At 33.2% G+C, this 27,219-nt stretch overlaps 1 protein-coding gene across 2 annotated transcripts; it reads right to left on the bottom strand.

The window, feature by feature from the left end:
• Positions 1 to 228: 228 nt before the first annotated feature.
• Positions 229 to 25,031, bottom strand: LOC131164252 (thylakoid lumenal protein TL20.3, chloroplastic). Of its 2 annotated transcripts, XM_058121300.1 has the most exons (7): positions 24,655 to 25,031; positions 24,389 to 24,551; positions 24,276 to 24,305; positions 23,983 to 24,089; positions 1,220 to 1,254; positions 766 to 894; positions 229 to 584 (listed from the first exon to the last, which is right to left on the bottom strand). In XM_058121300.1, exons 1-7 carry the CDS (start codon positions 24,815 to 24,817, stop codon positions 393 to 395), a joined length of 819 nt encoding a protein of 272 aa, XP_057977283.1. In that variant the 5' UTR covers positions 24,818 to 25,031; the 3' UTR covers positions 229 to 392. The 2 variants fall into 2 exon arrangements, with proteins under 2 accessions (XP_057977283.1, XP_057977284.1); XM_058121301.1 differs by lacking the exon at positions 24,276 to 24,305 and having other exon boundaries at positions 24,655 to 24,985.
• Between the last annotated feature and the right edge of the window lie 2,188 nt (positions 25,032 to 27,219).

Here is a 27,219-nt window from a genome sequence, read left to right as displayed (position 1 = left end):
ATGCAAATCCAAATCTTGACTGATTATCTATGAGAAAAATTGTTTGTTCCCTGAAATTTTGAGATGCTGATTTTGGAAGGATAAGAATTGATAGACTACCTTTTTTTTTTTTGGTCAAAAAAGCTTCTTGAATGCACTTATATTGTAGGAAATGTTCACTTAAATATTTATTACATATATATTTTTTTGTTGAAATTAAAAACATAAACACAAAATAAAGAAGAAAAATCAACGTGAAATGACCACATCAGTCGTGAATTTTTTTTTTTAATCCTTGCACACACAAGTACATACACTGAGATATATATGCATACAATGTTTTAAATTTGGTTTTGGAGTTAATGTATGTATTTAAAATATTAATCAGTCTAAAAACGGAATTAAAAACAAAACTATTTGGAACCACAAAGACCAGTGCTCTCATCACAGAATCCATCACGATCAAGCAGGCGTTGGGGTGGAGCACTCAACAATGGGGAAGATGGGGTGCCATATGCATTTCGCCTGCTATTGCCGCACCCTAGGCTTGCTCTCGTGCTCACCCCTGTCGTTGGATTCGTCCCACTCGCATACTTGCACAAAGCCTGTATAACGATTCAAAAAATAGCAGAGCATAAATCACATATACGAGGAAGAAATATCGTAACTTGACATATCGATGCTAGGTCGACCCAGGGCTTTCTCAAGTCTCGGATTTCAGTCTTGAAAACTGTGGAATAGAAAGAGTTTGAATGTCAAGGATGACCGACCAACTTAGCGTGATACCTGCTTCTGCGGAAGGTCCAACACAGCGTCACTGAAGTCGGCGCCTTCGATTAGGGCTCCACCGAGATCGCTCCGAGTGAGAACAGTTCTAGCCAGCACGGCATTTGTGAGGTTAGCTTCGTTGAGAACCTAGGTGAATTAAACGAAGAACATAACAAATTAAGCAATAGATTTGATTTTTTTTTCATCTCATTATGTTATATTTCTATACACTAATCTTAACAAAAATTCACTAATCAATTCTATCGAAATTAGAATTTTGGTCCATTAATCAATACTCATTTGTCCAATAAAAATTTGAATTGAAATTTACACACCTACACATGAAAATAGAGACCTTGTAGTGGGAATTCATGCATATTAATGGAAATTTTCTTCCTTCAATGATCCATTTGAGTTTTTGAACCAAATATGCTTAAATTTTAGAAGTGGGTATAGCCAAATAGATTTTTACCATGCGATCCATCAATGTGTCGCTTAAATCCGCACCTGTTCAATGACAAAAATAGTATACAAATTACTAACTTGTTTAACAGCTAAACAAATTAATGTTAATAATAAATGTTACTTGCAACAATAAAGAGTGTAGATGAACAATACAATAGAATATCACACTTCATAAATTAAATGGATAAGTTGAAAATCTACTTCATCAGCAAGCTAGGTTATTGGGAAGTCTTGGTTGTGTTATTTAGCGTAGATTTTGAATTTTGAATTTACATCCATTCATACATAAATACAATAAAATTTTGTAGCAAGTCTCCTCCAAATCCAAAAATTCTAAACTTAAAGTTCAAGTTCCAAACGTCTGAACATTAGATTAATTTATTCCGAAATATATTGCCTTTCATTTATATACCCTCTATTTCATCTTCAACTTTTGTTATGTGGTTTCTTGAATGTAATGTAACTTTCATACTAGTAGGAACACATGCCATGCACATGAAATTAAGGATCTAGTATACTTTGACTACATATTTTTTAACAATGACAATGAAAAATAAAATTTCTTGAATTATAAAACATGCAATAATGAATAATTTTTAATAAATAATTATTTGTTCGTAAGAATCAATTACTTCGATGTAAATTTAACACATAAACCCTTTGAAATCCATATTGGAAACAATGTATTAGGGAGAATTAATGTTTTGAAGAAAAAAAAAAGTTGCAGAAATGAGTATACAATTAAATCAATTTTAATTCAATTTCATTTTGCCTCAAAAAACATTTGTGTAGAGCATTGTGCTTCTTTTCGGCTTAACTAACATAAACAATGTGTCTTGTGTGCGTCTCATATTCAAATTGATAATCAAGTAGCCAAGAAATTCTTTCTTGCATGCGTTATTACAACAAATACATAGTTCATGGTGTTCTTATTTTTATTTGCACTTAATTGTGTTGGAAAATTTTGAATAACAATAATTACAAGTTATGAATACTTTTTTATAACTATATTTAAGATATAGTCAGGTCATAACTCACAATATTTTATTCTATGTGAATTAATTATGCAATAAATTTGTTATGAATCACTAAACAAATTTCAATAAGAAATTATTGCAAATGTTAAAAGTAAAAAATGTTTCTACTGCTTCACTGTGACATTATAACAAACAATCTATACGCACTTGAATAGGGAAAGGAAACTTGGCTAAAAGCATCAAATTGCATGTGATTGTTATTGCATCATTAAAATATAAGAAAAATACTACTCAATTAGCACACAATTGACAGAGGAAAATCTTCTATCCAAAAAACACATATTTAAAAGAAAATAATAGAAATTTAAGCATCACAACATGCAAAAAATCGGTACCAATCAATTCGTGGAATTACAACAAAAGTTATGCCTCATTTTCATGATGAAGGAAAATTACACAGAAAACCAATAATTGATTTGCAAGTGGGAACAACATTTTACAATGAGTTTTCATTCTTTTTTTTCTTTTTTCTTTTAAGTAAAACCAACAACAAATCAAATTCAGACCTTCTTCATCAACAATTTCTTCCACAAGGCTTGCAACATAAGAACGAAGTTTAAGAAAAATCATTAAAAATTTAGGTCATTTTTTTTTAACCTAAATATTTTTTTGAAGTGACATAATAATTGAAATTAAGATCATAAAAAAGTATATATTACAATTCAGATGAATTTGAAAATGATTATACATAACAACGATCTTTGCCTTAACTCTTTATGGTTAGTTGATCTCTCCTAATGGCACAAAATGATGAACATGAAGGGGTTACTCAAGTTGAGTATGCATATTGTTAGTTTGAAGATGTCACTTTATAATTACGCGATACAAAGAGGACATACCAAAACCAAGGGAAAAGGATAAAAAAAAAAAAAAAACCTATTTTCATGTTATAAAAGATCCATGAAAATAAATAGAGATAAAACATAAATTTTCGTGGTTCGGCTATGCCTACTCCATGGGCAGATGAGATCAAATACTTTACTATCTCAGGAAAAATTACAAGATAATTTGGAATCGGCCTTGTACAAAATATCTCTCTTCTCTTTATCTCTCATCTTCACTCATCCTTTCTATATGCATACTCTCTTCAAGTATTTTTCAGTACATAACCAAATGAGAGGAAGAGGGCTCTTTTATAGGGCAATACATGGTGGTGGAAGATGAAGGGGTGGAAGATGAAGGGGTGACAACCATATTTTTTATTACACTCTCCCTTGGATGTCACCCATATATTAACTACTTCTGCTAAGATCTTTAAGATGTCTCATTCCAATGAGATGAACCAATTTCTTAAATGTTGTAGATAGGCAAAGTTTTGGTGAACAAATCTGCTAGATTATCACTTGATCGAAACTGCAAAACATTTATATAACCATTCTTTGGGGTTCATGTGTATAGAAAAATTTGGAGAGATGTGCTTTACTCTGTCACCCTTTATGTATCATCCTCTTAGTTGAACTATATATGCAACACTATCTTCATATAAAACTGTTGGAATACCCTTAATTGATTAAAGATCACAATTTGCATGGATATGAGAAATCATTGATCTGAACCACATGCATTCTCTACTAGTTTCATGGATAGCTAGTTTTTTAGAATGATTGGAGGATGTTGTTGTAATCGTCTGCTTTATTTATTTCCAAGATATAACAATTTTTCATAAAGAAATACATATTCAGTTTGAGATTTAGCATTGTGAGGATCAAATAGATATCTAGCGTCTGCATATCCTACTAGTTGAGATTTGGAATCAGATGAGTACAATAGACCCAAATCAGATGTACCTCTTAATTAGTGTAGAATGTACTTAATTCCATTCCAGTGTTGTCGAGTATGAGTAGAGCTATATCTTGCTAGTAGAATTATAGAAAATGCAATGTCAGATCTTGTACAATTGGTTAGATACATAAAAGAGCCAATAGCACTTAAATATGGTACTTCGAGTCTAAGTAATTCTTCCCCCTCATCATGAGGTTGAAAGGGATCCTTTTTAACATCAAGTGATTGCACCATCATTGGAGATCCCAAAGGATGAACTTTGCCCATACATAATTGCCTTAATATCTTTTTGGTATATCTAAATTGATGAACAAGAATTCCACCATTTGCATGTTCAATCTATAGGCCAAGCCAATATTTTGTCCTTCCTAAATATTTCATCTCAAATCCTACCATTAAATAATATGTAGCTTTAGTGAGCTCTTCAAGAGTCCCAACTAAATTCAAATCATCAATGTAAATATCAATTATAGCAAATCTCAATTCTGATCTTTTAATAAAAATGCATGGACAAATTGGATTATTTATGAATCCTTCTTTCACAAGGTACTCACTTAATCGATTGTACCATATGCGTCAAGAGTGCTTTAATTTATATAAAGAATGTTGGAGTTTAATTGAATATAAATTTTTGGGTTTTGCTTCAAGAAATTTAAATCCTTTAGGGATTTTCATATAGATTTTACTATCCAATGATCCATATAGATATGCTTTTACTACGTCCATAAGACGCATGCTTAGTTGTTTAGTGACTGTTAGCCCAATTAAGAATCTAAAAGTGATTCCATCCATTACAGGAGAATATGTCTTCTCATAATTAATTTCGAGTTTCTGTGAGAACCTTGTGCCACAAGTCTTGCTTTATATTGAGTAATTTCATTATTTTCATTTCACTTGTGCACAAATACCCATTTGTATCCAACATGTTGGACATCTTCTAGTGTCTGGATTACAAGTCCAAAAACTTCTCTTTTAATAGAGAGTTTAATTTTGATGTGATGACCTCTTTCCATTTTAGCCAATCACTTCTATATTGACATTTATTAATAGATTTAGGTTCCAGATCCTCATTACTCCTGGTAATGTCAGTAGCTACTGCATATGCAAATATGTTGTTGACAACAACTTTATTTCTATCCCATATTTCTCCTATGTAATGAATTGAGATCTCATTATTATTTTCAAGTGTCTGTCCCTTTTCAAGGGATGTCTCTTCAGGAGATTCCTCTTGACGAGGTTCCATAATAGGGATTTCATTTTTAGGAGAAATGGGTTTTTGAATGTTGAATGGATTATCCATCCATGTAACCTCTTCTAAAGTGTTTAGAGATTTCAATTTTTTCCTTGTAGGAGTTTTATCTTTTGCACCAATAGACCTTCCACTCTTAACTTGAGGTTTAAGTTTATTAGCAGCTGTTGTCCTTGAAGGATATCAATACCTATTGAAATATTTGTAGCAGATATATGAGATTTTAATATGACTTTGGTATCTACAAAAGAATTTGGTAACTGATTTGTAATCCCTTGCAAGTGTATAATCTTATAAACTTCAAGTTCACTTTGATTTGTCCAAAGATCTAAATGAGATAAACTCATAGCATTCCATGTGATTTCATGTTGTGCTTTAGGCACTTATTTTTTTCCTCCAAATGTAAGAAATACTGCTTCATCAAAATGACAATCTTCAAACCGTGCTTTAAAAAAAATCACCTATTAAAGGTTCAAGATATCTAATAATAAAAGGGGAATCAAAACCAACATAGATACCAAGCTTGCATTGAGGACCCATTCTAGTTCATTGAGGAGAGGCAATAAGAACATATACTGCACAACCAAAAGTTCTTAAATAAGAAATATCATGTTGTTGCCTAGAAACTAATTGCATGGGTGAAAGTTAATTGTAAGCAGTTGACCTCATACAAACTAAACTTGTAGCATGAAGAATAGAATGTCCTTAAACTGATAAATGGAATTTGGTTATCATAATCATAGGTTTAGCAATAAGTTTAAATCTCTTAATAAAAGATTCATCTAAACCATTTTGTGCATGGGTATCAACAACAAGATGTTCAACATCTATTCCATGTAACATGCAATAGTTATAAAAAATTTGAGATGTAAATTCACCAGTATTATCCAAATGAATTGATTTAATTGGATAATCGGGAAAATGAGCTTGTAATCTAATCAGTTAAGAAAGAAGTCTAGAAAATGCAATATTATGAGTAGAAAAATAGAGAAACATGTGATCATCTAGTAAAAACATCAATTAAGACCATAAAATATCTAAATGATCCAGATGGTGGATGTATTGGTCCAAATATATCATCATGAATTCTTTGTAAGAAGTTAGGAGATTCAAGACTTATCTTTAAAATAGATGATTTGACAATTAATTTCCCTTGAGAGCAAGCAGTACACATGAAATCACTTGATGAAAGAATCTTCAAATTCTTTAGTGGACTACTATGTAAATTCTCAATGATTCTTTGCATCATTACATCTCCAAGATGTCCAAGACAATCATGCCAAAGTGTAAATAACTTTGGGTCATTGCACTTCTGGTGCAAGACATTATATGATTCAACTGCTTTAATTTTTGTATGATATAGTCTAAAAATAAAGTTGGCAGTTTTTAAAAATTTTTTTTCTTCCTAGAAACAATAATAATAATAAAAACCATAATTGATCATAACAATCATAAATATGATAGTTTATTTATTTAAATCCAAATTTTGCTTACTTTATAACTTAAATTATTGCATCATTATTTTCATCTTGATTTGTAAGAAAATCAACACAATTTATTTCTACTTCTTTACTATTTTCCTTTTCATTTATAAAGGCTTGGTATAGATCTACCAAGTTCGTAGGCATATGATAGGTACACAACCAATGACATTTTCCTCCGCATAAGTAGCATTCATTTTCATAATGTATGGGTTGCTGATTTTGGTCATTATCTCACTTCTAGGTGTCATCCATTTTCTGGGGGTTATTCCTTTTCCATGGGATTGTATCCTCACGTTGATGCCAGTGATTATTTCAATCACAACCATGCCCACGACCATACTTGCGGTCTCATCCTCGACCACGAGATGTGTTCATATTTACTTCAGGGAATAGGGTCGAACCAATTGGACGACTTTGGTCATTTTTCATCAAAAGCTCGTTATTTTCCTTAACAACAAGAAGACATGGTATTGGTTTAGAAAATTTACTAAATTTACTCAACCTATATTGTTGTTGCATGAGCACATTAGTAGGATGGAAAGTAGTAAAGGTATTTTCAAGCATGTTTTCATCGGTAATATTTTCGCCACATAATTTTAGTTCGAATCACGTAAATACTGTCTTGTGCATATGATTATTTTCTTTTTCTTCGGCATGTGTTTTTACTCTATTTTGTTTCTCACAAGTTTTTTTTTTTTTTTTAGAATTTCGTGATAATTTCCTTTCAATCCCCCACCCAAAAATAATATGAAAATGCAGTACTTAGTGATGATTAGCAAGTTGGTCTAGAAGTTTGAGGTGGTCAAACAAAATTGAAGGGGATATTTTTAAATGAATATGGGTCGGAGGTTATTGGTACATTTCAAGGTGATTGTAAGGAAGGAATTAGAAAGGAAGTTGAAGTTGGATAGTCTTAGAGAATAAATTGAAAGACACTAGGGAAGCTGGTGCAAAACCTCACCGTAAGAGTGGTTTCCTCTCGCCAGACCTTAAGAGCACATTCAAATAAGACGATACAAATTCCAAAGCTGTGGGGAGAAGAAAGCAGGTGCTTGTGATAGTTCAGAGCATGGTTTTAAATAATGGTCATGACCATTACATAACGTCGTCATGTAACTATTTTTTTGGTTACCGATATCGTTATACACTGCGAAATCAGTAGGAAAAAAATCACGGTTGTAGCAGCCATTACAAATTGTGACCATTTTGTAAAGGCTACTATGGCCGTTACATAACCGCTACAAGACTACTTAGCCAAATTTTTTTACTTTTTCTTCTCACTTTTCCCCTCTCTTTCATCAATCATTCTCAATATACTATGTGGCAAGAGGGGGAAAAGATTATAATAAGGATGACAATGATACCAAAATTACTATTTTTTTAAATACTCACTAGATAAGCATTAATTAACAATTGGAAAATACTATCTTGTAAGGAAAATATTTATTTTGATAATATTACAAATTTAATATTTTTGTTCAATATTTTTCAACTTCAACCTTCTTTCTTTTATGGCTATTTTATATTTGTATTATTTGTATGTCTTATGTGTCTAATAGACTAATGAAGTGAATAATTTATTTTGTTTTATTAATTAATTTAGCACACATAAGAAAAAATGAGAAGTATAAATACGCACACACATGTAATTTTTTCTAACAATGGTGGTTTTAAACAAATTTAAATTTCTTGCCTTTACCAAATAATTTAGTTGAATTAAGGGACCCAAAATACACTAAAACTCTTTCTAAAAAAAGTTTACATCTTAAAACATGCAAGTATGCTAATATACACAAGGTTGTGTGTGCTTGCAAAAAAAATTCACAGTTGCTACACCCGCTTCCTGTAATGTAACATCCACTACTTTCGCTTCTTGTTACACCCGCTACCATTATGTTACGCCACCTGCTACCATGATTTAAAACCATGGTTCCGAGTATGAAAGTTCAGGGACAAAGTTGAGTGGGATCTTTGGTAAAATGAATTTGTTTGAATACTGAGGAATATTCACAGCGCAGAGTGATTGAATAGGCCTTGATGGTTACCTCCAAAAATTCTCCACTGAGGTGGAGCGAAAAAGCTTGGAAAGCTAAGCGAATCAATGGTAGAACCAGAGGCATGGAAAATAATAATTAGCTAGACACTCAAAAGTGATCTCATCTATTGCTAGAAGGGTATATTAGGATTCGGGTAGGATTGTAAGATCCAGTGACACATTAATTTTTGGCTCTTTACTAAATTACTTTTATAGGTTTTGTGTTTGTCCTATCCTATATATGTTGTAATAATGGATCAGATAAGTAGGATGCGCAATGGAATAAATACGCAACAAGTAAATCAAACTCATTCAGAAAACATCAAGTAACAAGCACAACAACAAGATGAACGCGGTTTGGCAAAGCCTACATCCACGGAAGCAAACGACATAAAAATTTCACTAAAAATTTTTTTTTTTTAACTAAAAGAGGGCGGCACCTCCATTTTGTTATTGATACACCCTCACTTTTGGCAGAGAAATACCATGGTTACAAGATAAAAATACCCTTAGATAGGGATAAATAGACATTCCTTCAAAGGTTCCTCAAATTACCCAACCATCCCAACGATCAAATTCAAAATTTAAATTTCTTCTCGCACCCCAGGCACACTCGTTGACGAGAGCAGGAGATTCGTCGACAAGTCAAAGAAGCCCAATTGTCGACGAGTCTATCCTTTCATCGATGATTCTTTAACTCTAAGATTTTAAGGCTCTTGGTGTCTACTTGTCGACGAGTACAGGGCACTCGTCGACGAGTCTTTTGTTGCTAGCACAAGAAGACTTCTCTCACATGTTTTTCTTCCTTTGTTTCTAATCCCACTAAGTATAAAAGATACACACAAATATAACAAACTCTACCTTGGCAATTATATGCCCCATAGGAGAACCTAAAAAACATGACTGATTCTTGAACTTGAAACGCTCGGTTAGGACAGTCTCCCTTCTAGTATTTAGAGACATGCACCAAGTCCAAGCAATGGTGCTTGAACTTCCCAATGGCTGCTTCAGCTTCTACCATCAACCCCGATACATTTGTAGATTCAGCACCCGAAGACTTCTCCCTAGGCTTCCAATAAGACCTTCCCACAACAGTAAACACAAAAGCTACTGCAAGTCTTATATCACTAAAGCCCCCTGCATAGTCTTTAACAAAACTAACAACTCATGGTCTACTCTGTTGCCTGCTGAAACACTCCATCAAACAATCATGGAGGACCTTTGACATATCCCGGACATCACAACCCATCCTTGGGTACACAGTAGACATTTCACAACGATTTCTCCATAGAACCTCCTTGAGATGGCAAACAAAGTCTCCCTACGGTTCCGTCCACAAAGCCACACTGAGATAAAACCATTCTCCCTGCATCTCTGTTCACACGAATCAGAAAACCAAGACTCATCTTTGTTGTACCCAACATCAGGCTTGTACCACATGAGATAAACCAAGACCTTTTGTGATACATTCACGAAAAACATATGTCTATCCTTTGATTCTATCATCATCAGTCCCCAAACATCTGACTACATTTAGTCATCCATATGCTTCAATTGCGTTTTCTACAAAGTATGTGATTCAGATTCGACAGTTGTAACTCCACCTACAACGGTAACACCCTGCAGTACATAGATATTTCCTGCTATCTTTTCTCCTTTCATTACAATCAAGTTGCCTTCACAGACTTCCATTTTTCCACTTTTAGACTTGTAAAAAAATCCATTACAGTCTAAAGTACCCAATGAAATAACATTCTTTCCTAGACCCTCAACATGCCTTACAATATATATGGTTCTTACAACACCATCGTGCATTTTAATTTTGACATTTCCAATACCAAGTATTTTACATGAAACATTATTTCCCATAAAAACACAACTAGTATAAACTATCCTGTAGGTGTCAAACCATTTTTTATTTGTTGTCATGTGATAAGAGCATCTGATATCTAGAATCAAAGAATCATCCGTGAGACACTCCGAACCTGATGAAATACAAATCATATCCCCATCATTGCACTCTGAATCTTCTTCCACTACATTTGCAGATTCTGATGGACTTTACTTATTTTTAGAATTCCCTTTCTTCTACTGTGGACATTGTGGTCTTACATGCCCAATTTTACCGCGCTTAAAACATTTCACGTCCTTCTTCCTAGACTGCAACCGAGAATTGCTTTGGGACTTATGTTTTCCATGTTCTTGATTACTTTTCACAACAAGTTCTTCACCATGTGAAGCTTCATTACTAATCATTTTTCTTTGATGAAAACCAAGCAATGCACTTGTCAACTCTTCCAAATTTGGGCTATCCTTGCCCCATGTAAGACATCTGACCAAATTCTCATTGTTTGAGACATAGGTAGGGAATTTAAGAGCATTAATGCTTTGTCTTCCTCCTCGAACTTTACATCAACACGTGCCAAATCACTCACAATTTGATTGAAAGTGTTGATATGTTGGTTCAAATCCGAACCCTCAACCATCTTAAGCCAATACAACCTTTTGCTTAAGAAAAAGTTTATTCAACAAGGATTTAATTTAGACATATACCAGTTTTCTAACTTTCATCACACAACCGCTGGAGAATCCTCCTCCATTACATGATAGAGAACTTTATCGGCCAAACACAAGCCTATTGTAGAAATAGCCTTTACTTCTAATTCTCCCCATATTGCCTCTTTCATTCCAACTGATTGAATGCCAAGTAGAATCTTAGCTATTCCTTGTTGCACAAGTATATCCTTCACTCTCCTCTGCCATAAACCAAAGTTCCCGGTTCGATCAAATTTGACGAAGTCAAATCTTGTGGATGATGATCTCGAAGCCATATCAACAATCGCTCTGATACCAATTTGTTGTAATAATGGATCAAATAAGTAGGATGCACAGCAGAATAAATACGCAACAAGAAAATCAAATTCAACTAGAAAACATAAAATAACAAGCACAACAACAAGATGTACGTGGTTTGGCAAAGCCTACATCCACAGAAGCAATCGACACAAAAATTTCACTAAAAAATTTGAGAATACACAATACACTTCACAAAGATCTCTCTCATCTCTCACAATGCCCTCAGATAGGGATAAATAGACATTCCATCGGAGGTTTTCCTCTAATTACCCAACCACACCAACTTTCAAATTCAAAATTTAATTTTCTTCTTACAGCCTAGGCATACTCGTTGACGAGAACAGGGGATTCGTCGACAAGTCAAATAAGCCCAATCGTCGACGAGTCTTTAACTCTAAGATTTTTAGGCTCTCGGTATCTACTCATCGACGAGCACAGGGCTCTCATCGATAAGTCTTCTGCTGCCAGTACAAGAAGACTTCTCTCACATGTTTTTCTTCCTTTATTTGTCATCCCACTAAGTATAAGAGTCACACACAAATATAAAAATATATATATATATATATATATATATATTATATAGTACAAAGGAAACAAGTAGTACACTCGAGCAAAAAAAGAAAAAAAACCTATAAGTTGCCAACAAACTTCCCCAAAGTCCTTAGAAAAATAGTTGCAGCCAAGGAATATTCCCCATTTGAGAAAACCTAGCAATTTATTCCAGTTGGAGAAAACATTTTTCAAGATCTTCAAACTGTCAGTAGACTTCTTGTCAATTCAACCATAGAAACTACACTCAAAAAATAGATGGTTTGGCTCTCCTAATGGTGATGATAGAATTAATAATCAGAGGCAGTTCCACTCTGAGTAGAAATCATTTCTAGAGTGCTCATTCTATTCCAGGCAGCCAACCAAGCAATTAATAAAATCTTGAAATGTTATCTTTAAAACTAAACAATAGAACACCAGCAGAAAGTGGAATTCCTAGGTTTATCAAATGCAAAGCAGAGTCTGAGCTAAAGCTACTATTACTTGTGCCTTCCCAACAAGGAGACGTGTCTGATATGACAACATTAGCTGAGGTTATATTGGATTTACAAGACTTAAAATCTTGTTTTGATGATAACAAATCAGAGGAACTTAACATATTTGATTAAGTGGTGATATTTCAGGACTCACGTATGTCAATACAAGGTCAAGTGCTCATAAGGATTATTGAAAGTTTATACTCCAAAGAAAGATGATAAAATGAAACTTAAAGAGTTTTAAAGCATGGATTCAAAGATGATCTAATAAAGCTTGAAGTATATTGAAGCATCTCAAAAGAATGGTAGCTACACATGAAGACTTACTGCTTAGAATGCTTAAGTTTAAGAAGTCTCATGTAAATACTTCATTCGATTTCAATATGGATACATAAAAATCTTAGGTTAATTACTTGGCCTAGATACCTTTTAAAATACTTGGAAAATATTCTTATGAGGTCAAAAGTTATTTCAAAAAGGTTAAAATTATTTTTTGAATAAAAAACACCAAAACGGGGTTCTTCAAATTACCTTCTTTTTTCTACATTTATATCGATGAGCATTTTTATCTATCATATACTCATTAATTTAAATAGTGTTCAACATGAAAGTTGTGGGATTTGCGCTTAACTTTTTGTTGATACCAAGAATGTTAAAATCAGAGTTGTATAGTGAACGTTATACCCAAAATACTAAACATTGGTCGAAGTTGTCAGCTTCCCAGGCGACTGACATAATTTGTCCAGGCGACTGAACAGCAACCCGAGAAGACCCAGGCGACAAACTCTCTGTTTCCAGTTGACTGACTCTTTGAGATTTCAAATTTTAAAAATAACAAGAAGTTTCCAAATTTCATTTTTTGAATTCTAAACATAATGAAAACTTCGGAAACACTCTAAGTCACTTGGGGAACACGAAATACACTTTATAAACTCTATAAATACCCCTTAAACCCAAGTATTTCAAAACACCAAGGAATACAAACAACAATAAAGCTATATTGCAAATACTTCTCAAAAGCTCTCTTTTTCTCAAACTTTTGCTGATGTTTCTACTAAGAATTTATTGATTTAAAGCCACAGTTCTTTGAGTTTCTATTAAGATTTTCCAAATCTAAAGAACCTCAGTGATATTATCTTGAGCTTCTATTGACTTTATGAGTCTGATCCCATTTTGATTAATGCAAAACCAATGTTTCTCACTTGTGCACTAAGCTTCTTGAATAGGTTTATCCTTACATGCACTGATGGTAGGAACTCAAGCGAGCCATACAGACTATGAAGATCAAGCTTCATTTATGGCAACTGAAAAATCGAAAGAATGAAGACCTATTTGCTATTGTATTTGCATTCATTATTTGGTCTGTAATATAATATGGTCTGTAATTACTGCATCACATGCATGATAGAACTAAATGCTCAAAGACCATAGATTAAGACGGTCAACCGACATCGAATTTTTGGGACTAAGTAAAAAGTCCTTAGATGACCCTAAGTCCTTACACAAATACTTAGGAAAAACTCCACTATTAACTATGTAATCAGGGTTAACTTATGATTTAAAATATGACTTAGGTCTTAATTGTGTAAGGGGTTCGGGTGATCGAATCTTCGCTTTGAAAACGCCTCGGTACTTAACTGTTGACTGGTAAAAAAGTTGACCTGCATTCGGGTGACCGAACTCAAATGACTTGAGTGTCCATGGTCGACTGAAAGCATACCCTTACTTTTTCGAACAACTCAGGCGCCCGAACTTCACATTCAAATACCCCCAGGTGACCGAATGTGCAAGTTCAGTAGACTAAACTTGAAACTAGGTGACTGAACCTTACATAGATTGGAAAATCGCCTTGTTCAGCAAACTGAACCCTCATTCAAACACCCGAACTTCAAAAATAACTTTTTCTGTTGTGTCTGTTTAGGCGACCGAACCTATGGCTTGGTCGACCGAAACTCTTAAGTTGGCCAAAATTTTACCGCGGTTAATTGGGGTTAAACAGGGTTAATTTTCTTAAACTATTTTAAAAAAAATTAATAATTCTCTATGTATCCCCAACGGTTAAAATTTTAGCCCTGCCTATATATACGGGTTCATTTGCTCAAATTCACAATTAATTGGCACTTTGATTAGAAAAATACTCTCTGTATTTTTCAGAGAGCTTTTTCCAAGTACAAAACATATACCCTCACATACTACCATTCCTTTGATAAATCAATCCTTGTGAGAGTGCTTTGAGTGGTTATACATTATTCTCTTTGTTAAGAAACTCTCATTGTGTTGTATATTTGATATTCGGATTGAGAGTTAAGCATAAGGTATTTCCCCCGATTTTAATTAATAAATCTTTGTGTGGAAAAACCTTTGTAGCTAGTGAGTCTTTGCATTTTTTCATATGCATACTTTTCAAATATCTCTTGAGTTTTTATTTTGAGAAAATTATCTTTGAGATATTTTGAATACTCTAGTTGGAACTCTTTGAAACTTGTGGTGATTTATTAATATTGATATTTTGTTTCAAAGATTGTTTGAAAATACACTTTAGGACTCAATTGTATATTTGCATCAGATTGAGTGCTAGCACACTTTATTGGCACCAAGCATAAATTCTATCATCTATGTGTGCATATTTATTTGGACTATATTGTGGTACTTATCTGTTTGTTTAGAAGCACTTTACTTGTACAACAAATTTGTATTTCAACGATTGTATTCCAAGCATGGGCTTAAAGAGGGAGACTTGCCATGTGAAAAGTCCCGGATTGAATTAGAGCCGGTTAGGAAAGTTAGGTGCACCGTCTTGGTAAGGTTTTGAATACGGTGCCGCTCCACTCGTGAAGTGATCCTTAGTGGAATTCTTGTGCTTGTGAGCTAAGGCGGGGATGTAGGCAGGATTAGCCAAACCCTGATATAATATTTGGTGTCAAATTTACATTTCCTACATTATATTCTGCTTTGTACTTCACTTAATTTCCTTAATGAATATATTACATATTTGATTGGCGCGATATTGCTTTTGAATTGGAAATACTAGATTTGCATTGTATGTACTAAAAGGTGATTAATATATCGTATCAGCATTTTCATATATACTTAGACTGCCCCTAGGTTGTGTAATAATGCTGCTGGATTAGTTGAACCTAGGAGGAAAATTTTTAATCTCTAATTCACCCCCTCTCTTGGGATTGCACCAAAGTCAACAGCTTCGTATTTTATGCTAATCAACACTAATCCGCTCCTGTAGAGAGTGTCATTGTACACCATTTGTTTTTTCGTTTTTGTGAGGATTCAGGATTGTTGGATCATTGGATTTGCAAAAAGAGGATTCTTGTGTAACCAAGCGTGGGGTATTGCTTCGAGAGGAGAGCTTTATCATATTGAAGGAGTGTTGTATAAGGTTTGATCTGCCCATATAGGAGTGGTATAGTGGAATCCTTAGGTGTGTTGCCTAAGGTGAGGACGTAGGAGGGTATAGCCGAACCTCATAAAAACTCGGTCTCACTCTCTTCCCTGCTCTATTTAATTTTTTGTTCATATTAACCTCGTGGTTGATTGTTTATTTTTCAATTCATATACACTACGTGGTTTGAAAATAAACAAAGCTGAAAATGAATTTGATATTGGGATTGCGGAAATCGAAAGGGGGTACATTGGTTGATCAAATCTTATTGCGAAAACTATAAGGCAGTACGTTGATTGATTAACACCCAAGACTCAAAAATCATTAAAAGAAAATCAACAACAATCTTTAATCTTGAAAGTGATTGGTTTGAAATATGAGTCTTGGAAGAGTGGTTGGAAATTTCTATTGTGTTTCATATTGAAAAATCAAGTGTATCTTGTGTATTAATAACAAGGCTTTTGTCAAGCTACGCACATAAAAGCTGAATCTTAGAAGCATTGCTGAGATTGTGTTATTATTTAATATTGTGAATCTTATCTTGTTACCTTGATTGGATTGGTTTGTTGGATAATTGCTGAAAGATTTATTGACTAATCAATAAAGCATTCAAAGTAAGCATGCTCATTCATTAAGGTTGATAACTAATTGAATCTTCTGCTATACTTATTATTGATAATCAATCTTATATGTGTAATTGTTAAAACTAAATAGGATTGAGGAAGAGTTTATTAAAAAGGATTTAAATAAAATTTTAAAATCCCAATTCACCCCCTTCTTGGGAGTACACCTTCCTTTTCCAATAGGTATTAGAGCATGGTTGTAGCAAATCCTAACTAGAAGCTACATAAAGATCTATATGACACACCTAGGTGTATCTTCCTTTGCCAAAGGTCAATCGTCATATAGACCACCTCTCTTTTGTGGTGTCAACTATACTTTTTGGAAACAATAAATGAGGATATACCTGCAAACCATGGATTAGAAAGCTTGGAAAGTTGTCACACAAGGTAACCACATCCCCACTAAAACCATGGATGGTAAAGAAATACCTAAAGATGAAAAAGAGATGATGGACAATGATTTTAAGACGTTGCAAGTAAATTCAAGTGCTATGAATGCACTATATTGTGCCCTTGATGTAAATGAATTTAATAGGGTTATGACATGTAAATTAGCCAAAGAAATATGGGATAAATTAGAAGTAACCTACTTCATATGGTTGATTTTAGAGATAGTAGAATCAACATGCTCACAAGCGAGTATGAGGCCTTTAGGATGAACCCAGATGAAACTATCACTAGCATGTATACTAGGTTTACTCACATAATGAACTCCTTAAATGCTTTAGGGAAAAATTACTCAATATATGAAATGATTCAAAAAATTCTTAGAGGACTTCCACCAATTTGGGAACCTAAGGCAACTGCAATAACTGAAAAAAGAAATTTAAAAAACACCTACCTAGATGAACTAATAGGTTCTCTTCTCACATATGAGATAACAATAAATGAAAGAAGTGAAAAATCTAAAGCCTAGAAATTTGTTGCATTTAAAACCTCACATGAAAACTCTAGTGATGTAGATGAAGAGGAAATTGATGCAAATGATGTAGCTCTCATAATCAAAAGACCTGCAAAAATTCTTAGGAAAAAGAATAAATTTACTAGAAAATTTTCGGGACTCAAAATCAGATGAAGAAAAAACCAATAGAAAGGAAGCAAGGAATAAAATCCCTACATGTTATAATTGCAAGAAAGTTGGACACATAAAATTGGATTATCCACAACTTAAGAAGGATTCCAAGAAGAAAAAGAAAAAGGCAATGAAGGTCACTAAATGAGATAATCTAAGTTCTAGTAGTTTAGAGAGTGAATCAAGTGAACAAGAGTTTGAAAATGGTTGTCTTATGGCATGTGATGATGATTATGATGAACAAAGTTCCTCATCCAAATCTTTTAATGAATCATGCAGTGAAACTAGCAATGATGAATCCAATGATGAGAGTATACCATCTTATAAAGAACTACAAAGTGAATTATTCAAGGTTCATAAGATTCTAATTAAAGTGATCAAAGGGTATACGTCGTTGAAAAATAAGAATGAAGCTGTAATGAAAGAATTAGTATCTAATCTTATTGAAAGAGAAAAAGATTTAAAAATCAAAATATTTGAAAGCAAGAATGAAAAAGTGATGAAAGAAATAGAAGATCTAAGATCCCAATCTTCTATGGAAAATGAGAAAGATTTATATATATCTGAACTAGAAAACAAAATTAGCAAAATGTCTCAAAATCAAGAAAAGGGTAAAAATACACACGACCCGAATATCTGGGATCTTAAAAAGAAAATTAAGGATTAAAATAAAATAATTTACAACTTCACTAGAAGAAAAGAAAATGTTGATAAAATGATTGGCGCATAACGAATGTCCTTGAATAATGTAGGCATGAGATTCAGTGGAGTTAAGAATACAAGGAAAAAGAACCTCTACATGGGATACTTTGCAAAAGTCTCCAAAGATTATGCTAGCTCCTCCTTAAATGTTTACACACATACCACATGTTTTCTATGTAAAGAGAAAGAACACATTAAGTTTGAATGTCCATTAAAAAGAAAGGGTACAAAAATCAGATAAGTTTGGAGAATAAAAGAATCAACTCTTGTTAAACCATCCGGACCAAAGAAAGTATGGGTACCTAAATAAAAAGCCTAGTTCACAAACTAAGGACTCCAAAGATAGGATTAGTCATTTTCTTTTTAGAAATTAAGAAAGCTAAATCTATACTAAAATGAAAAGGGATACCTCCATAGCCTACAAGATTCAAGATAACCAATTCAAATATAAGAAGAAAATTTATCCTTGTTCAATATATGGAAAGCTACTTAATCCAATTTAATACAAGGATATTGAACTAGTTGAAATGGAATCTTAAAGAAGAGTTTATGAGCTTATTGATGACTATAACATTGCAACAAATGAATACAAAAATGGTATTGTTGACCACAAATCAAGAAAGTTTGGATTGTATAAGGCTTATCTTCGAAGTCAAGGAAGTCATTTGCTTCAAAAAGCCAATTTAGAAAGTCATTTGAAGCTTGATAAAAGGATAAATAAAAAAGAGAGATTGAGTTGCAAAATTGAAATAACTTGCTAAGCATGAGCATGTTATGATATTAATGATATTGATATGATATTGGTAGTATTCTTGATATTGATACCCATGAGCACTTACATGAAATTAATTGATATTTGAGCATGACATGACAAATTTAAAAGCATGATTGGTAGTCTTGACACCTTCATAAACACATAATTTGTCCTTCAAGAATGAAATTATAAATTTATTGAACATGAAATACATTTCATTCAAGGGGAGTTAGATTTGTTAAGCTATGAAATCATGATTTATGGAGATTATTGAAAATTTTGATATATAATCGTTTGTATTTTTTTCATACTATTTTGAGACTTATTGTCTATCTTTTTATGCATGATGAATGCAAAGTTTATGTTTTGTGCCTTCATTGGATATATACTTTTGCTTATGGTTGCTCTTTGTCTTAGTATTTATATATTTTTCTTGATATCTTACTCTTTTTCTTTCCCTAAAATAATTTAAGACTTTTGAAAAGTACTTTCAGGGTTTTTCAAAACATGGTCTCTAAGTCACTGAGATTCTTAATGAGTTTCAAATCCAATCAAATTATCATTTGAATGAAGTACTTACATAGAGACTCTCTTAAGACATTAAAACATTTTAAGCTTGGAATCTTCATATTTGTATTTTGTTTTGTCCATCTTGACTTTAAGCTTCAAATTCTCTAAGCTTTTAGCAAGTCCTCTTTGATATTCATGCTCTCATGATCTTTAAGCTGTCATATTCCTTTTCCATGGAGTCTTGCAATCAGATTTTGTATTCATTTGAACATGACCTTAATGATTTGATTCCTAAAGTTTCATCACTTGCAACAAAACTAGTGCCTTCACTAGATATACACTTTTGCTTATGATTGCTCTTTGCCTTAGTATTTATATGTTTTTCTTAATATCTTACTCTTTTTGATTGATGTCAAAAAGGGAAGAAGTTTGGGCAAAAATTGAGCATGACACTACATACCTAAGCATGTATATGGGCTAAACTATAAAAGTATTTGATCCTGAATTATAACATGATGTGATCTTGATATATGAGCACAATATTGAAATTATTATTGAAATTAATCTTGATATTTTAAATATTGTTAAGTTGATGCTTATTGTAAGGGGGAGCCTTTTTAAGGTTTACTCATTTTTTGTTCCTTATTTGTCATTATAAAAAAGAAGGAGATTGTTGGCCTTATAAGGATTAAAATCTTATTTTAATGATAATAAATCATAGGTACTTAACACATTTGGTTAAGTGATGATATTTCAGGACGCAAGTACGTGAATACAAGGTCAAGTGCTCACAAGGATTATTGAAAGCTTATACTCTAAAGAAAGATGATCAAATGAAGCTTAACGAGTATTAAAGCATGGATTCAAAGATTATCTAATAAAGTTTGAAGTATATTGAAGCATGAAGTTATAGATGAAACTTAAAGCCAAATTCAAAATGAATAATGGAAGCTACACATGAAGACTTACTGCTTAGAGTGCCTTAGTTTAAGAAGTCTCGTGTAAGTATTTCATTCAGTTTCAATATAGATACATGAATCTCTTAGGTTAATTACTTAGACCTAGATACATTTTAAAATACTTGAAAAATATTTTTATAAGATCAAAAGTTATTTCGAAAAGGTTTAAATTATTTTTTGAATGAAAAACACCAAAGCTCTCTCTCTTCAAATTACCTTCTTTTTTCTATATTTGTATTGATAAGCATTTTTCTCTATAAAATACTTCTTATTTTAAAATGTGTTCAACAAAAAAATTGCGGGATTTTCTCTTAGCTTTCTGTTGGTACTAAGAACATTAAAATTGGAGTCGTATAGTGAAAGTTAAACTCAAAATACTGAAAGTTGGTCAAAATTGTCAACATCCCAGGAGACTAACATAATTTGTCCAAGCGATTGAACAACAATTTGAGAGGACCCAGGCAACGGACTCAGTGTTTCTAGTCGACTGACTCCTCGTTGAGTTTGAATTCTTTGTGTTTTTAACTATCCAAGTGACTGACTCTTTATTTCCAGTTGCCTGACTCTTTAAGATTTCAAATTTTAAAAATAACAGGAAGTTTCCAAATTTGATTTTTTGAATACTAAACGTTATGAAAACTTGAGAAGCACTCCAAGTCATTTGGGGAACACGAAATACACTTTATAAACTCTATAAATACCCCTTAAACCCAAGGATTTCAAAACACCAAGGAATACAAACAACAATCAAGCTATATTACAAATACTTCTCAAAAGCTCTCTCTTGCTCAAACTTTTTCGAAAGTTTCTATTGAGAATTTGTTGATTTAAAGCCATGGTTCTTTGAGTTTCTACTGAGATTTTCCAAATCTAAAGAACCCCGGAGATATTATCTTGACTTTCATTCTTTCTATATTGATTTCTGTTGAAGTATATTGTGCTAATTAATTGTACTAATGAACTTTTGTAGAGAGTGTCATTGTACACCATTTGGTTTTTGTTTTTGTGATGATTTAGGAATGTTGGATCGTTAGATTTGGAAGAAGATAAATTCTTGTGTAACAGAGCGTAGGGTATTGCTTAGAGACGAGGGCTCTATCCTATTGAAGGAGTGTTGTAAAAGGTTTGTTCGGTCCGTAAAGGAGTGGTATAGTGGAATCCTTAGGTGTGTTGCTTAAGGCGACGTAGTAGGCGGGTATAGCCGAACCATGTAAAAACTCGGTCTCATCTCTTCCCTACTCTCTTTAATTTTCTGTTCATATTAACTGCGTGGTTGATTGTTTATTTTTTAATTCATATACACTGTGTGGTTTGGAAATAAACAAAGCTGAAAATTAATTTGATATTGGGATTGCGGAAACCAAAAAGGAGTACGTTGGTTGATCAAATCTTATTGTGGAAACCATAAGGGAGTATGTCGATTGATTAATACCCAAGACTCAAAAATTATTGAAAGAAAATCAACAAAGATCTTTAATCTTGAAAGTCATTGGTTTGAAATCTGATTTTTGGAAGAGTGGTTGGAAATTTCTCTTGTGTTTCATATTGAAAAATCAAGTGTATCTTATGTATTATTAATAGGGCTTTTGTCAGCTACATACATAAAAGCTGAATTTTGAAAACATTGCTGAGATTATGTTATTATTTCATATTGTGAATCTTATCTTGGTTACCTTGGTTGGATTGGTTTGTGGGATAATTGTTAAAAGATTTCTTGACTAATCCATAAAGCATTTAAAGTAGGCATACTCATTCATTAAGGTTGATAACTAATTTAATCTTCGCTATACTTATTATTGATAATCAATCTTACATGTGTAATTATTAAAACTAAAGAGGATTGAGAAAGAGTTTATTAAAAAGGATTTTAAAAAATTTTTAAAATTTCAATTCACCTCTCTCTTGGGAGTACACCTTCCTCTGTCAGGTTCTTCTATGCTAAACCTAATAACTATTATGGTAGAAACTTTAGCATCGATGGGGAGGGAGTATTCTGTGTTTATATTGCTCCCATATCTGCTCACTACAGCACTAAAGAGGGTGCCAGTTATCATGAAACAGGCAAGAGGAACAACCATTGCCAATAATTTTCTTTTCCTTAAGGCCCGAAGAAACCAATGAGCATTTGAACAGATAAGCCTGAGACGCCTGACAGCAATACAAACCCAAGCTCTTTTAAACCCCTCAAGCCTAGTTCACCTTCAGCCAAAGGCTTGCTGATATTAACCCAACTAATTATACTTTTACAGCTTATTCTGCTCACAGCCAGTACCTTTACACAAGAAGTTTTTAAAATTATGTTCAAGAAGATCTAAAACAGTTGCAGGCAGGGACATGGCAGAGCCCCTTGGATACTAAGCAGACTGAATAGCACAATCATGCTTATAAATTTTCTTTATAATCTGAGGGAGAGCAAGATGCTTGATTGGCAAAAAGCCCTCCTTAATGCCCGGAATGTCAGAACAGATTGCTTCTCCATATCAAATAAACCAACATAAAAACAGCAGACTTAATAGTGTTGGCTTTAAGACCAGAAGAGGCAACAGGAGAGATCCAATATAACCTAGATGCAAATTGAAGAGCGTAAATCTCAAGAGAGAATCAAGAGATCACCAGCACAACACAAATTTGCATTTTTTTTTTTTTTGAACTTCTATTTTTTTGGTTGCAATTAGGTGATACTTAAGCTTCCCTTATACAGAGGCAAGCTCCAATAGCTTTGTTGGCCATGCCTTTGCCATAACAAAGAGATAGGGAGAGAGAGGATCTCCTTGCCTGATGCTTCTTTTCCCTTGGAAAATTTCCAAGGAGCCATTTATAGCTAAAGAAAAGGAAGAGTTGACATGCACTCTTTAATCCAAGAAATGAAATAGAGGGGTTTTTGTCCTATGCTAACTTGTTCAATAAATGGACAACTTAGGAACTTATTTGGTTTATCCATTATCATCAAACTCAAATTTACTTTTAGATATTGAACGCAACTACTTGAACACTCTTGATGTTGATATTGTTCTTATATCTATTTTATTTTGTTATTAGAGTCTGACAATCCTCAATCCAATTGTGCCAACCCTCCTAGGAATTCTACTTAGTAGCCCATTCTAACGACCTTGAGACCATCTAAGAATTGTTTAGTGCGTTACTACAATTGTAAGAAAGCATCCTGACAAGGTAAATAGTTGGTACTTGCTTGAGGATATTTTTTCTTTTCTATAAGATAATAGTCACCAATTCGTTCACAAAGTCGCAGCTCTTAACTCTGATGTTTTTGAGCATGTGTTTTACCTGTAAAATTTGCCTTGTACGCAACAGCTTTCTCGAGGTATGCACCATTGAATGTTGAGCCACTGAAATTGGATTCTCTCATGTCGGCAGATGTGAAATTTGCTCTTCTGCATCACCCATTTTGGCTGATTATAAGCATGGGAAGGTATCATTGCCTTGTTCATTACATTCCTATCGTCAGTCTATAACCATGCTACTCTCATGAATTCAACAAGCTCAGTTTTGATTAATTGCATAGCATAGATTCACGGTTTGTCTCATGCAGGGTTAATGGTTTATATAAGAAAAATTACCTGAAATTTTCATTGACATGCATTGCTTTCCTACACAGCAAGAAATAGAATGTTCAATCTAGAACTGAATGCACAACTTCTTTGCGGAGTTCAAGTTATCGTGAAATGTTTACCTGAGATCTGCAGAGCCAAATTGAGCTGCTGATCCTATCCCAAATTCACCTCGCGTTTCTGCTTCGTACTTATTGAGTTCGGCAAGAGCCGCTGGGTTGGAGCTAAAGCCAAGAACTGCAGCTGCCAGTGCTGTCGAAACAAATGTCTGCCATTTCTTGGATCCTGCATCGGTGATTGGATATCTAATGTCGAAATAAACTAATTTAAGGAGAATTCATGGGGGTCTGCAAGTGGAAATTGATGACAGTAGCTGATATGAACTCACTCTGCCAGTGATCCTCTCTTTCCGGGTCTATCCTACCACAGATTATGGCAAGGGGCCTTGAGATAGATTGCAGAGGATTTGAAGCCTTTGAACTAGAACGGCTAGAGGAAGAAGAGAGGTTCAGAGGTTTTATGGATATTGGGGAGATAAAAGTGAGTGCCATTACAGTGTGTACAGAGAAGTGTAGGATGAGGAAAGATGGAAAGAAGAGGATTAGAAATGTAAACTGGCACGTGCGAGCTGGGTTTTCTCTCTGCGTCCACAACTTTTGTCGGGACAGAGGATTGGCTGGAATTGGCACACGTATGTTCTTTGGATGGTGGAATGCCACTCGGTTGCGGCACTTAGAGATCCCTCTAGCATTTTGAAGTTTCAGCTTTGATGAAATGGTGAGAAGAACTCGTCACTTCTTAAATTTGCAAGGATGTAAAATTTCAAGAATCGAATCATTATGACCGAATTTTTGTTAGCAAAATACAATCAAATAAATTTTTGGAAATAATTTATCCTCTCAAATGCTAAAGTCATAGGGGTTGGTTGGTATCACTATCAAAAATTAGAGAAATAAAAATAAAAAAATAAAAACCAAAAATCAGAAATCAGAAATAGAAGACGAATTTATTTTTCATTTTCAATTTTTCTGATAATTATACAAGAGCCATCTGGTTTTCCAATTGTACAGGAAAGGTGATAACTATTTTTAGTATTATTGCTTTCTAGCTTTTTTATACTTAGAAAAAAATTAAAAAAAGGTAACATTTTTGTAATCATTTAGAAATCTAAAAATAACAAATGAAAATTATTTTCTACCACTAAACATATAATTATTTATTTAGTTATTTTTTGTTTTATAATCTATGGTAGGTAGGACTCAACAACTATGACGGCACTGAAACACTAGCTTTGTGTGACGCTTTCGACAAATTGAATGTCTTCCATAATTAATCACATTCATAACCACTTAAGTTTTCAAATTTGAGGAACTTTCGCTTGTTGAATAAAGTATGCAAGAGAAGTTAACAAAATGAATTTATTAGTAATCAAGAGAATGATGAACATTCATCATTGCACTTCGACTTTAATATGTTATGAAAATGAAATACATATTATTTTAATTGAATGAAATGATAAAAATGTCACTTTATTAGTGTTTGCATTCTCTTCTTGCACTCCCTTGTAGAATGATCACAATTGCCTAGTTAGGGAAATAACATAAAGAGTAACGTTGGAAAAAAATTGCTTGGATAAGGTGAGTTACTTATTGCCTAAGCAACCCTAGAATATTTAGTCACGTAGCTAGGCGACGAAAGGCCATGCAGTCATTAGATGATGTGATCGTCAAATTATTAGGTGAGGCAAGGAGATCATAAGTGGTCTCTCAAGCTATAGTGGTCCTAAAAAAATAAAAAATAAATTAAAAATTAAAAATTAAAAATAATTAATTAATTATTTAAATTAATTAAATAATATGATAATATATTATTATAATATAATATAATGCTATAATTTTATAATATATTAATAATATATATATATATATATATATAAAATACATAAGTAACCTTTCTTAAAGGAAGCTTCGGGAAAGGAATTCAATTGAAATCCAAAGAGGCCGCGCCCCCCCGCCCTAAACGCCTCCTCCGTCCTCCTCCTCTCTCACCTCATTTTTTCAATAAATATTTGGCCGATTGAAAAACGGAAGATACCGTTGAGTTCCTATCTCCGCCACCGACATTCCTATTGGAGTGGATTTGTCGTAGGAGCAGCGTAGACATCACTACTGAGAAAAGGTATACTCTCTCTTTTTCCTTAATTTTACCTTAAATCTTCAACTAAATTGACGATCGGACACAATCACGGGGTCCTAATCTCGATTATAGTCATTTTGGTCAGAGCAAATTTTCAATTGGGGGGTCTTAGGCACCACTCCAAACCAAGAGTGGGATTTAGGGAATTAAGAAAAATTGGTTATTTTCGGGAGTTTAATTGTTATTTGAAATTGATGGGCTTAAGAAATGTTAAAATAGTATTTTATTTAGGGTTGATTTGATTAAATTATGATTATTGAATCAGGGCTTGGGTGAGCACCGCAGACATCGTTTTGGGGTCCCTGTTGGCATAATTCATGAATCCAAGTAAGGGGAATATATTAAACTAAGATTTTTGAGGAAATAACTGGTGAAAAATGGGAATTTTATGTGTATATGTATATGATTTTCACGTGAGTTTTGAAAAGCCGACTGTTTGAATTTTAAATTTCCGAGCCTAGGGCTATGCTACTAGATATTATTTGCAAAAATGGAAAGTTAAAATGACATATTTTCTCAATAATTGTGTAAGAAATTAAATGTATATTTTTAGTATATTAATGATGAATGAGTTGACTTATTTTATAGTAAACATATGAAATATATTGTTAAATTGTGTGGCATGAGTAAAATGAAGTTTTTGTGTTGAATAATGATATATGTATGAGATACTGGAAATGTATTGAGAATTAAAATGTGATATGATTTATTCTGCACGTGTTTGAGAATATTAAATTACAATGTATGGTTTTAGAAC

This window comes from Malania oleifera, chromosome 9 (assembly GCF_029873635.1).
Source record: "Malania oleifera isolate guangnan ecotype guangnan chromosome 9, ASM2987363v1, whole genome shotgun sequence".
Lineage (NCBI taxonomy): Eukaryota > Viridiplantae > Streptophyta > Magnoliopsida > Santalales > Ximeniaceae > Malania > Malania oleifera.
Note: the sequence above shows the minus strand (reverse complement) of the source record. Positions and strands in the feature narration are given on the sequence as shown.